Consider the following 11932-nt stretch of genomic DNA (forward strand, 5'->3'; position numbering starts at 1 on the left):
AAGATTTATTTATTATTATATCTAAGTACACTGTAGCTGTCTTCAGATGCACCAGAAGAGGGTGTCAGATCTCATTAAGGATGGTTGTGAGCCACCATGTGGTTGCTGGGATTTGAACTCAGGACCTTCGGAAGAGCAGTCGGTGCTCTTAACCACTGAGCCATCTCCAGCCTGGCCAAGGCAATTCTTACAAAGAAAGACATTTAGTTGGGGCTGGCTTACAGTTTCAGAGGTTCAGTCCATTATCATCATGGCAGGAAGCATGGCAGTATCCAGGCAGGCAGTGCTGGAGAAGGAGCTGAGAGTTCTACATCTTGATTTGAAGGCAGCAAAAGTGACTGTGACCTCACTGGGTGTGGCTTGAGCATGAGACCTCAATCAAAGCCCACACCCACAGCGACATACTTCTTCCGCCAAGGCCACACCTAATAGTGCCACTTCCCTTCGGCTAAACATTCAAACACGTCTATGAGGGCCATACTTACTCAAACCACTATCTCTCCCTCCCTCCCTCCCTCTCTCCCCCCTCCCTCCTCTCTTCCTCTCTCTTTGAGTAACACAAGCTGGCTTCCAACTCATAGTACTCCTGCACCTTCATCCTCCTGAGTGTTGTGGAGGATGAGTGTGGATCAAAGATTTCTTTTAAAACATTTTCAAAACAGACAGGAGCCAACGGTCATTTGAAATGATTGTTGAATGCCCTGCATTTCTTTTTATGAAGAGCTGTCATTAAAATTAAAATGCATAGCCTTTGGGAGGCAGAAGCAGGCAGATCTCTGTAAGTTTGAGGCCAAAATAATCTAAATAGTAAATAGTCAACCCCGTCTCAAACAGACAAATAAGCAAATGCATAGCCTTACCCTTGGCTTTCACTCACACTGCTTTTGTTCCTGGACAATGATTGCTGTCCTGAGCTGAGGATAGAACTGGGGAGAGCATTTTAACAATGTTAACTTAATAACAGTACTTTCTATGTGTATAATCTTTACTATGGTCTAGCACTTACTGTAGAAACTTTATATACAAACATGATAGTTAACAACAACAATGTTCTAGCATAGGTGCATTTAGATATCCATTTTATTTTATTTTTAAATTAAATCAAATTAAATTAAATTTTATATTCAGACAGGGCTTCTCTGTGTAGCCCTGGCTGTCCTGGAACTCTCTGTAGACCAGGATGGCCCCCAGTTCAGAGATCCACTTTCCCCTGTCTCCCCAAGTGCTGGGATTAAAGCTGTATGTTGCCTTCACCACCTGGCTTTTTTTTTTTTTTTTGAGAGAGAGAGAGAGAGATCTTTTCATTTATTTTTATTTTATGTGTATTGGTGTTTGCCTGCACGAGGGCGTCAGATCCACCAGAATTGGAGTCACAGTGGAGAGCTGCCATGTGGCTGCCCCTTCAGAATGCTCGCATAGCAAGGCACCATTCAGACATGATTACAGACATGCTGAGTCAAGTCTAAGCCAGGTAACCTGTGTGCAGACTGGAGGTGCACTCGAGGTGACCTGCCCAGAAATTTGGAATTCAGCCTGTCTACACCAAGCAGGCCGATCTAGATCCTAACCCAGAAGCCTTTGGCCTCTGAGACTTTGTGCCTATCCCGTGTCTTACGCTGTGAGCTGGACAGGGAGCTAAGCTGCTTGCTGGCTAGCCTTCTCTCCTGGAGTCCAGCAAACGCCAGCAGGGCTTTGTTAATGATTCTGGTGGAGTGCCTTGGTGCACTGGGCTAGCTCTCTGCTGTTCCAGCTGTCTGGGCAATCTTAGCACTCTCTGAATTTCTCAGAAGTAACACCTTGTTTCAGAGAAATCAGACACAGCCAGAGACCAGCAGGTTGGCTGTTTCTGGAATGAATGGGTTGGCAAGAAGTCTGGTGTGACAGAAATCGCTATACAGAAGCTACTGTTTTTGTGTCACTCAGACTTATGTGCTTGTAATGGAGTTTCTGGAGTCAAGATCTAAAGTCATTTGTCAGAGCCCCGAGTGTCACGCTGTCTGCAGCGGCCAGCTTGACAGCATTAATGCAGTCGTTTCAGTAACTTCACAAGAATCTTTATTTTAAACACCTCGAGTTGGGCGTGGTTGCGCACGCCTTTAATCCCAGCACTTGGGAGGCAGAAGCAGATGGATTTCTGACTTCAAGGCCAGCTTGGTCTACAAAGTGAGTTCCAGGACAGCCAGAGGTACACTGAGAAACCCTGTCTCAAACGACCACAAAACAGAAAGAAACCAAAACAAAAAACAAACAACACAAAACAAAGAGCTTGATATCTCAAGAACTTTGAAATTTGCTTCCCTCCAAACCCTGTTTGTCCTGATGCATATAATGCTGTCAGTTTGGGTCTTTATGCTTGTAATATTTACATTAAAATCTGACTTCAGGGATTTCCTTCCTTTCTTCTTCCTCGTTTCTATCCTTTTCTTTTTCATATTTACTTTTGAGTGTTGCTAAGATTGGCCTTGCACGAACTGAATCTGTTTGTGTCCCCATTCTCTCCATGGTCTTATTTTATGATCCGGACTGGTCTAGGACATACTGTGTTGCTCTGACTTGCCTTGGACACACAGTCACCTCCCTTCTTCTGTCTCCTGAGTCCTGGGTTACAGGCATTCACTCCCATGCCTGCCTCCAGGTCTTGGACTCTCATCCTCCTGTCTCAGCTTCTGAGTACTCAGGAATCCAGACCTCTGCTACCAAGCCAACATCTTCCTGTTTTGTTTTTTGTTTTTTGTCAATCTGGTTTCTTTGTTGGGAAAGAGAAAGATGGGGACAAGTGAATAGTTGGGTTTGGTGTGTTTTGTTGGAAAGTTTGTGTGAGGAGGGAACAAGTCACATGACTAGAGAAGCCACTTAGGCTTCTCCTGGGGCACTGCCTTCCATCTTTGTGCAGGAGTGTGAGGGCTGGAGAAAAATGCAGGTCCTGCTTGGGGAGAGGAGTCCATGGGACACACAGAGCCCCAGCCTACCCCCATTCAACCTAGCTGAATCTGGTGCCCCGGAGTTCTTCAAAATAATGGCCAGAGCATCAAAATGGATGTTTGAGGAATTTAACAGTGATGTTTCCAAGCATTATTTGAAAAATTTTAAGGAATCATAACCTATTTCAAACAAACCCCGGGTACGGAATGGAGCCCTGGAGGCTGGGGAGAACTTAGGGTGCCCGAGTCTTGAGAGGAAAAAGGTGTGACTAGAGAGTGAACAGCTGTGGCTGAAGTTTTGAGGAAGCCTTGCAAGTGTGACTGGTCCCTTAAACGCTAAGCAGAAGCCAGTTATTTGGGTTTGGTTCTTCAGCATTTGCAGTGTGAACCCTGCCAACATGGCTTGTTTCCACTCTCCACTCTTAAGTTTGACAAATTGGAGTCGGTCTTTCAGAACACCTTCCTGTCTACCTCTGCTTTGTGCTGGGAGGCCCCTGGGTTCCAAAGGTAACAGCACTGTTCTAAGAATATTGCCAGAACCAGGTGGATGGCACTGGATGACTGTGGTCAGCACAGTGTGTGCCCCAAGGAAGAGTAAAGCTGGCTTCAGTTTTGCTGACTATGTCATTTGTTCCCTGGTGTTGAGGCAGGAGGATTGGACCAGCTAACAACATGATGTATAACCATCTCTCCTCTGTTCTCTTCTTCCACCAGGTGGGTGCATCAGTGATGTCTGCAGTGGGAGAAAACGCCAACCCTGAGAACAGTGACCTCAAGTATTCAGGTCAAGATGGCCTCTACATAGGCGTCAGTCTGTCCTCCCCCGCTGAAGTCACATCCTCGGTTCGACAGGATTCTTGGTGTGCTCTGGCCCTGGCCTGAGCTGGTGCTACCAAGAGGCAAGAAGGGCTCTGAAGGCCTCATACCACTTGTGTCTGATTTTGTCCAGCAGTCCAGATGGCAGCAAAAATGCAGACATAACATTCCTTCGATGCGTGATTTCTGTGCCTTTGTTTTGAAAGAGATATATTTCTCAAGAAGCTTACTGAAATAAGAAGAGATGGGCTTTTGCAGGAAGGGCCAGCACAGTGGGCATGTGGCCTGTTCCTGTCAGCCTGGGCTGCTTCCTGCCTCTGACTCTGCCCCACACCAGTGGGAGAAACTGTGACAATGACTGGGACTTCTAAGGAAGACTTGAGAGATTTAAAAAAAAATATGTTTATGTGTATTGCTCCAAATCATGTGCTTCTTGTGATCAACCTTGGTTATCCCAGAATTCTTTCATCCCGGATCTCCGTGCACATTTCACAAGCATTCGTGAAGGGGAGGAGCGGAGCACTGGAAGCCATTCGGTCTATCCTGGAGGCGGAGTGCATTCCTGGGGTCTCAGCAAGAATATTAATTTGCAAGATTGCATTATGACAGACACTGACTGACTTATCTCAACGTTCATCGCAACATGGCTGATCTGAGGTCACTTGGGGTTTGTAAACAGGGTAGCAAACGAGATATTTTTCTTCCATGTACACAGTAATTTTTTTAAGTGCAATTTGCGTTGCAGCAATCAGTGTTAAATCATTTGCATAAGATTTAACAGCATTTTTATAATGAATGTAAACATTTTAACTTAATGGTACTTAAAATAATTTAAAAAAAAATGTTAACTTTAGACATGTGCTTCTTACACTCACAGCCCACTTCTGTATTCCCAATTGTTTAAAAGAAAAAAAGATTTCAAGAACAAATCTTCTCAGGAAATTGCCTTTTCTCCATTTATGAATTTTTATACAAGAACACCAACACAGTCCCCGTTCTTTTACTGAGGAAAACGTGCTGGAAATTACAACAAGCCTTTACTACCTAAATAACAGCGTTTGTAAATATTCTAAGTATCTGTAAGCACTCTTGAAGTCTGTACCACGTGACTAACCCACAGGTTGGTTTACATTATTATTTTTTTTAATGGGATATCATATGGAAACCTATTTCACCAGAGTTTTAAAAAAAATAAAAAGGGTATTGTTTTGTGTTCTGTACAGTGAGATCCTTCCTTTTCATCTTATTTCAATGCTGTGTGTGATTCTAAGGTGTCACATAGAACAAGTGCAGTGGTGTTTGCAAGCTGCCTTGAGGCATTTATTTAAAAGAATTGTTCTTTGGGGGCTATTGTGCACCTTGGATTATTTGGAATTGGCACATGGAGTGCCAGTTGGAAGCACTTTTTTTTTGTTGTTGTTTTTTTGTTTTTCGAGACAGGGTTTCTCTGTATAGCCCTGGCTGTCCTGGAACTCACTTTGTAGACCAGGCTGGCCTCGAACTCAGAAATCCGCCTGCCTCTGCCTCCCGAGTGCTGGGATTAAAGGCATGCACCACCACGCCCGGCTGGAAGCACTTCTTATAAATGAATATGAACTTTATGGAGCGACACTGTCTGAGATTATGAGCGGTCTGTTTCAGATCACTGCTTGAAAACATGCTAGCCAGTTCTTCTAGACTTCTTTGTGAATGACTACACAATGGGACCCTAGGTCAGGACCCTTTCCTTCCTTGTCCCCCCTCCTGCATAGTGCCCCTCCACCTCCAGGGCTGCAGGGCTGACACCCACCAGACAACCTTTGTTGGGTGGATTTTTAGGAAGTTAGGCAGTTGTTAGTACAACTGGAAATGCTTTAAATGTCTGGCATTTTGAACTTTTTTTTTTTTTTTTTACAGATATTCTTTGTGTGGTAGATGAAATTTTATGGCAGAAAACTATAGGTAGTTCTGGTAGGTGCTCAGGGTTGGTGTATATATTTGGGGAATCCATAGGAGCACAGCTGCCCCAGAGGCTAGACCTACTGGCTAAGAATGCTAGGTATAAAACCAGACCACTAGGCTTCAAGTCTCTGTTCTGTTCTGTGATAGATTATCCAACTAACTGCCACTTCCCATAGCCTTCGGAACAAGCAGTATAGAACTCTTGGGGTTGCTGTGAGATAATCTGTGCACTGTTCCCACTGCAGTGTCTGTCACATGGTAGTAGCTTGAATTTGAAAAAGGTTGGCAAGAGCTTCCACTCCTTGTGTGTGGATCCCAGCACTTGGGAGGCAGGAACAGGCAGATCTGGTCTACAGAATTCCAGGACAGCCAGGGCTGCACAAGGGAATGAATCCTGTCTTGAAAAACCAACCAACCAACCAACCAACCAACCAACCAACCAACCAACCAACCAAGAGGAGGTGTGTGGGGCTCCCTCACCCCCAGCCCAGGGGTATGGTGGAGGTGAGCAGTGTGAGTGTGAAGTTCAGTCCACCTTGGGCCAACTGCTTTATAGGTCAGGACTGCTCTAAGGGATCATCCCGGGCACTGGGTCAGTCCTGTTCCTTGTACAGGTCTCATTACTTTGCGTGCCGTCTAGATGATGGGAGTCCAAGTTAATAAGCTCTCAGTGATCACCTTTGGGAGGTGGGGGCCGCTCATAAACCCTTCTCTAATCCCGAAATGTCATATAATTGCTAATCTTCCTTTATAACAGGGAAGGAATTCTAGGAACCATGGAATAAATGACAAGAGGCAGAGGAAAAGGTCAAGGCTTTTTGCAGTATTTTTTTTTTAGCACAATTAGTAGTGCTCATCTGGGCCTTTAAATGATGCTGTCTTATTGTGACTCGACAGAACAGAAGTCCCTAACTTCCAAATGTACAGGTTTACCATGATTTTCTAAAGCCAGCCAGTTTTTTTTTTTTTTGGACAGGGTCTACAATCTTCATACTGGCTCTGGATCTGCTGTGTAGCCCAGGCTGGCCTCTAAACTCTTAATCCTTGTACTTCTACCTCCAAGTGCTGGGAGTACAGGTGTGCACTACCAAGCCCAGTTTATTATTTTTCAGCAGGGAATTAAATAGCTGTTGCTCCTTAGCTTACAAAGCCCCTGAGCCCATTACCACAGGTTGCAGAATTTATTTCCGGTTACCCTTGTCTGATTTTAGACTCACACAAGCGAAGCCTCTGTCTGGGCTCTATCTGCAGGTTCTGTTAACGTTTCCTGGTGTCTACGGGAGGGTCAGGAAAGCAAAGGCAGCCATTCACTTCTCCTGGCAAATAAATTAGCTTCTTGCTCAAGGGAAATGTTTTCCACAGGCCTTGGGAATTTGGAAGTTTCAGATCTCAGATAAATTAGCCCCTGGGAGGTGACACGGGCCACAGTGGCTTTGCCAGGTCCCAGTCCAGGACGATACTGTGGCTTTGCGTTTAGTCCTGTGTGCATCTGTGGATTCTGTGGATCCCCACACCTTTAAGAAGAAAGTAGTGGGTACAGGGAAACTGAGGAGGCAGAGGGCAGACACTAATTCCTAATGGAACTGCTCTAGGCTGAGGTATTATAATTGGCACTACTGGCTGTCTATAGAGTGGAAGGTTAAGGAGTTTAGTGTGTGTGCGCGTGCGTGTGTGTGTGTGTGTGTGTGTGCGCGCGTGCGTGTGTGTGTGTGTGTGTGTGTGTATGCTTGCCTGCACATATGTATATGTACTATATTTGTGCTTGATGTCCAAGGAGTCTAGAAGAGGGCGTCAGATTCCCCTGGGGCAGGTGCTATATAGTTGGTTGTGGGCTGCTATGTGGTTCTGGGAAGGAACCTGGGTTCCCTGCAAGGGCAGTAAGTATTTTTAAACTGCTAAGTCGAGATGCTAGTTGGAGTTTGATTATTTCAAGTGGGAAACAAATATTAGTAAAGTTGCTAGAACAAACATACACATCAGCAGTCCCTGAGAGTGAGCATGGGGTCCTGTACACATCACGCTAGCATTCTGCCACTGATTGACAACCTACACTGAAGTCCCTAAATCCCCTTTCAGACCGTGTCTCTATGTATTCTAACTGTCCCGATAGGCCTTGAACTTCCAGTATCTTCCTACTTCTGCTTTCGTGCTGAGGTTACACGCATGTGTCACTGACATCACGAGCATGCTCGGTAGAGGTCTCGAGCACCAGCTGCTGAGATTTCAAGCACGTGCCGACACAGCAGCCATCTCAGACAAACATGGGGATCTCCCCTTCTGTTCTTGCCACTGTGAGCTGTATTCCAGTCTTGCTGCTTCTTGAGCTTTCAACTCAGAAGTTCTCAACCTATGAGTCCTAGTCCTTTCATAGGGGTCACCTATCAGATATCCTTCATATCAGATATTTTATAACAGTAGCAAAATTACAGTTAGGAAGTAGCAATGAAATAATTTTATGGCTGGGGGGGGTGTCACCACAACATGTTAACTGTATTAAAGGGTGGTTAACTGCATTAGGATGGTTGAGAGCCATCGCTCTAGCCCATTCTCCTGGATCTGTCTGCTAGCTTTCCCTTCCCTCATCCCCAGACTCTCTTGGTTTTTGTCTTGTTTTCTTTTTGAGACAAAGTCTCACTAAGTTGCCCAGGCAGGCTTTGAACTTGTGATCTTCCTGTAGCTATCAGTCTCAAGCCAAATCTTCTGCAAACAGTCTGTTGGTTAAAATTTGGCACCTAACACCCTATCGTCTTGAGGCTTCTGGATGGATTGTGACCCCTGAGGGAAGTCAGGTACAAGAAGGCATTAGACACGGGGGTCACACAGAGCAGAGAGAAGGTAGAGTTCTGGTTAGGTCAACACCACAGCTCACGCTCAAGTTCACAGGGACTCAGGATAGCTGGATCCTGGTTGACAGGTCCCAGGCCCTCCTCAAGGACACAATGCCACAGGCAGAGCTGAATCTTCTCAGGGGAGCACCCATGATCCCCAAAGTCCAGCAGTGCTTCCCACATCTGCAGGAGAGAGTTGCTCTGCACTGTTTTCCCGTGGCTAACACAGGGGTGGCACCACTAATTTAGTTAAAGAGATTTTTACTTGGCTTGGTTTTTATTTACTTATTTTTTAAGTATTGTAAAAATGGCTAAACTATAGCAATTAAAGATAAACTGCTTAGCAGAAGTGCATCCACTTTAGTTATTAATGGCCACTTCTTTTACGATAATTGTCTGGACATCTTTAAAATGACTTGCTTCTCATGCCTCAGGGGTTCCCTCCATCTGCATTTGTGTCCCACAGTGCCAACAGTAGGTTATATCTGAGGCAATAGTGGGCATGCAGCCTGGTTTGTGGTCCCCAGGTCTGAAGCTGGTGGAATTGGAGCATTCTTGGACTGTTCTTCTGCTCCTCTTCTTGTCCCCTACCCCAGACGTTGACCTTCAGAGTAAGTCCAGGGAAAAATGGATCCTATCATGTTCAAGAACATGGTTTGGTAAGACTTGGCACTGCCTCTCACCTTGAACCTGTTAGGTCTGGGGCCCTTCACAGAAAATTCACATATCTATATAGACCCAGACAGGAAAGTGGAAAAGTCTGGCAGTCACTGGTCTGACTAGGAAAAACAGCTTTGCTTTGCTTGGCTCATCAATGTCTTTTAGTGAGTATTTTATTTCTTAGACACAGACAACTTCTCATTGTTTCCCCCCCATGTCCTCTCCTTATATTTTCCTGTCTCCCCACCTGTGTTGAAGGGCTTGGTCCATATGTTTTGTGATTGTCGTTCCTTCAGTAGACTGAGGAGATAGAAGCATCTGCACAGAAAACAGTTGCTGTGTTCCAATTTCCACACAAAGTGCTGCCCCTCTCATGCACTTTCTATAATTAGGAGACAATCTCATGGTTTGAAATTGTCTGTGTGGCTCACCCAGAGGTCTACAGGCTGGCCCCAGGACCTCCATTTAATTTGGATCCTATATCTTTTCAGCCCCACTGTCTAGGCACTTGGGAGGTTGAGGCAGGAGGATCAAGAATTTAAGGTGAGTGATGGCACATGCCTTTAATCCCCAGCACTCTTGAAGCTGAGGCAGATGACTCTCTGAGTTCAAGGTCAGCCTGGTCTACAAAGTGAATCTAGAACAAGAGAATTTCAATACAGAAACCCTTTCTCAAAAAATAAAAACAAAACAAATGGTAAACTATGTCAAGTTAGAGGTCAATATGTGCGATTCCATCTCAAAAAGCTCAAACCATGTCAAATGAAACCAAATTCCCAACCCCAGACACCCCCCTCTTACTAAACAAAAGAGAACATAAAGAACACAGAAACCAATGTCCCCCACCCCACCTCCCCGCCAACCTTGGAAGCACAAAGAACTCCTTACTATAAAGTCTCTCGGAGCTTTGCTATGTCACAAGATATTTTTTTTTTCCTGGACACTTCTACAAGGCAGTGGTATTGTAGGCTCTGTCTTCCTTGGCGAGCGCCTATTGCAGCTTGCATCTCTGTTGCTATTATTACAATGATAACTGTGTATTACCAGTGATGCTGCACTCAGGCGAAACACACAGCACTTGCTAAGATCACACCGACCCTGGGTCCCCCTCACCCCTCAGCATCTGGATTTTACAGGTTTTTTTTTTTTTTTTTTTTTTTCCAAGACAGGGTTTTTCTGTGTAGCCTTGGCTGTCCTTGGCTTTGTAGACCAGGCTGGCCTCGAACTCAGAAAACCACCTGCCTCTGCCTCCCAAGCGCTGGGATTAAAGGCGTGTGCCACCACGCCTGGCGATTTTACAGGTTTTTATGAGAGGCTAAGGAAGCTGCACTTTTTGGCCTTCATGTTCATTAACAGTTTTTTGTTGTGATTTTGTTTTTTTTAAGGCTGGGTAACTCTGTTTAGTCCAGGTAGGTCTGCCTGCCCCTGCATCCCTCCAGAGTGCTGAGACTAAAGGTGTGCACCACTATGCCATCCTGACTCTCGCTGTCTGATTTTGTTCCTGTACTTCCTTTTGTGTTTTCACCTTCTCCCCAACTCCTGTGTGTTTGCGTGCTGGAGGGCTTTTACTATGCATCCTTTGTTGGCTCTGACAGACCTACTGCCTCAGCCTCCTAAATGCTAGGATTACAGGCCTGAGCCACCATGCCTATCTTATCTGTCACATGGAGTAAGTGTATCGGCTGGTGAAGCACACACAAGCAAATGAAAGCATCCAAGCTGTAGTTTTGTATATGCAGTGTCAGGCCAGCCCTGGGCATCGCTTTGCACTTAGTGTGCTCATTATCTAATGCACTCCCTGGTCTTTAGCTCTCAGGCAATGCTGAAATTGATAGTCCATTTCTGTTGGTTCACAAAGTGCAAGTGAAATGCACTTCTAGAAGTTGGGTTGCCAAGGCAAGCGTTTCGACTGTTCATTGAAGCCCCGTCTCCTGTATCCCAAGAAGGCCGCACATGTGCTATGTAGCTGAGGATGATCTCCATCTTCTGAGACTGGGACTTCAGGCATGTGTAGCTGTACCCAGCTAATGCTCTGCTGGGGATGGAGCCTGGAGGCTCCGGCACACTAGGTAGGCACCGAGCCAAGCTAGCCACATCCCGCCAGACTTTTCCTTCCCTAGCTCTGCCAAGTCGCTCTTACAGACATTATCCCAGTTTAAACTCCTGCTGGCAGTGTGCAAGAGTGTCTATTTTCTCTTAGTCAAATGAGTCTGTTATCAACCATCGTGATCTTTGTCGCTAGTATCTTTGGGTTTTGTTTTGTATTTATCTTGTTGTAGACGAGATTGAGTGTGTTTTCCTGTGATTATGAGTGATTAAGGGGCCTCTCATAGCACTTTATTGTTTTTGAGACAGAGACTCAATTTGTAGCTCTGGCTCTGTCTGGCCTGGAACTTGAACTTCCCATGGAGATCAGGCAGGCCTCAAACATGTAGCCATCTTTCTGTTTCCACCTGCTGAGTGCAGGGATTACAGATGTGTGCACACATGTCTAGATAATCTTCCCCTTTTCTTTCTACAGTGCTGGGGATACAATCTATACTCTCATGAATGCTAGGCAGGTACCTTACTACAAAAACACACCCAGAGCCTAGATCTTTCCTTTCCTTCTTTCCCACTTCCCTCCCCCTCCTCTCCCTTCCCCTCTTCTTCCTTTTTTCATTAACTACATTACAAGTCAACATGACACCAAGACTCACAAAAATAGGTGAGTCTGTTTTAATTTTTTTTCTTTTTTCTTTTTTTTCTTTTCTTTTCTTTTCTTTT

At 45.2% G+C, this 11932-nt stretch overlaps 1 protein-coding gene across 1 annotated transcript in view; it reads left to right on the forward strand.

Annotated features, from left to right (window-relative positions):
- The window catches only part of Gata6 (GATA binding protein 6), a 33562-nt gene extending 28600 nt beyond the window's left edge, over positions 1-4962 (forward strand). Inside the window, exon 7 of the mRNA XM_021214958.2 lies at positions 3636-4962. Coding sequence (XP_021070617.1) covers positions 3636-3803 — 168 coding nt within the window. The 3' untranslated portion in view covers positions 3804-4962. The remainder of the gene's footprint in view (positions 1-3635) is intronic.
- The last annotated feature ends 6970 nt before the right edge of the window (positions 4963-11932 follow it).

This window comes from Mus pahari, chromosome 15 (assembly GCF_900095145.1).
Source record: "Mus pahari chromosome 15, PAHARI_EIJ_v1.1, whole genome shotgun sequence".
Lineage (NCBI taxonomy): Eukaryota > Metazoa > Chordata > Mammalia > Rodentia > Muridae > Mus > Mus pahari.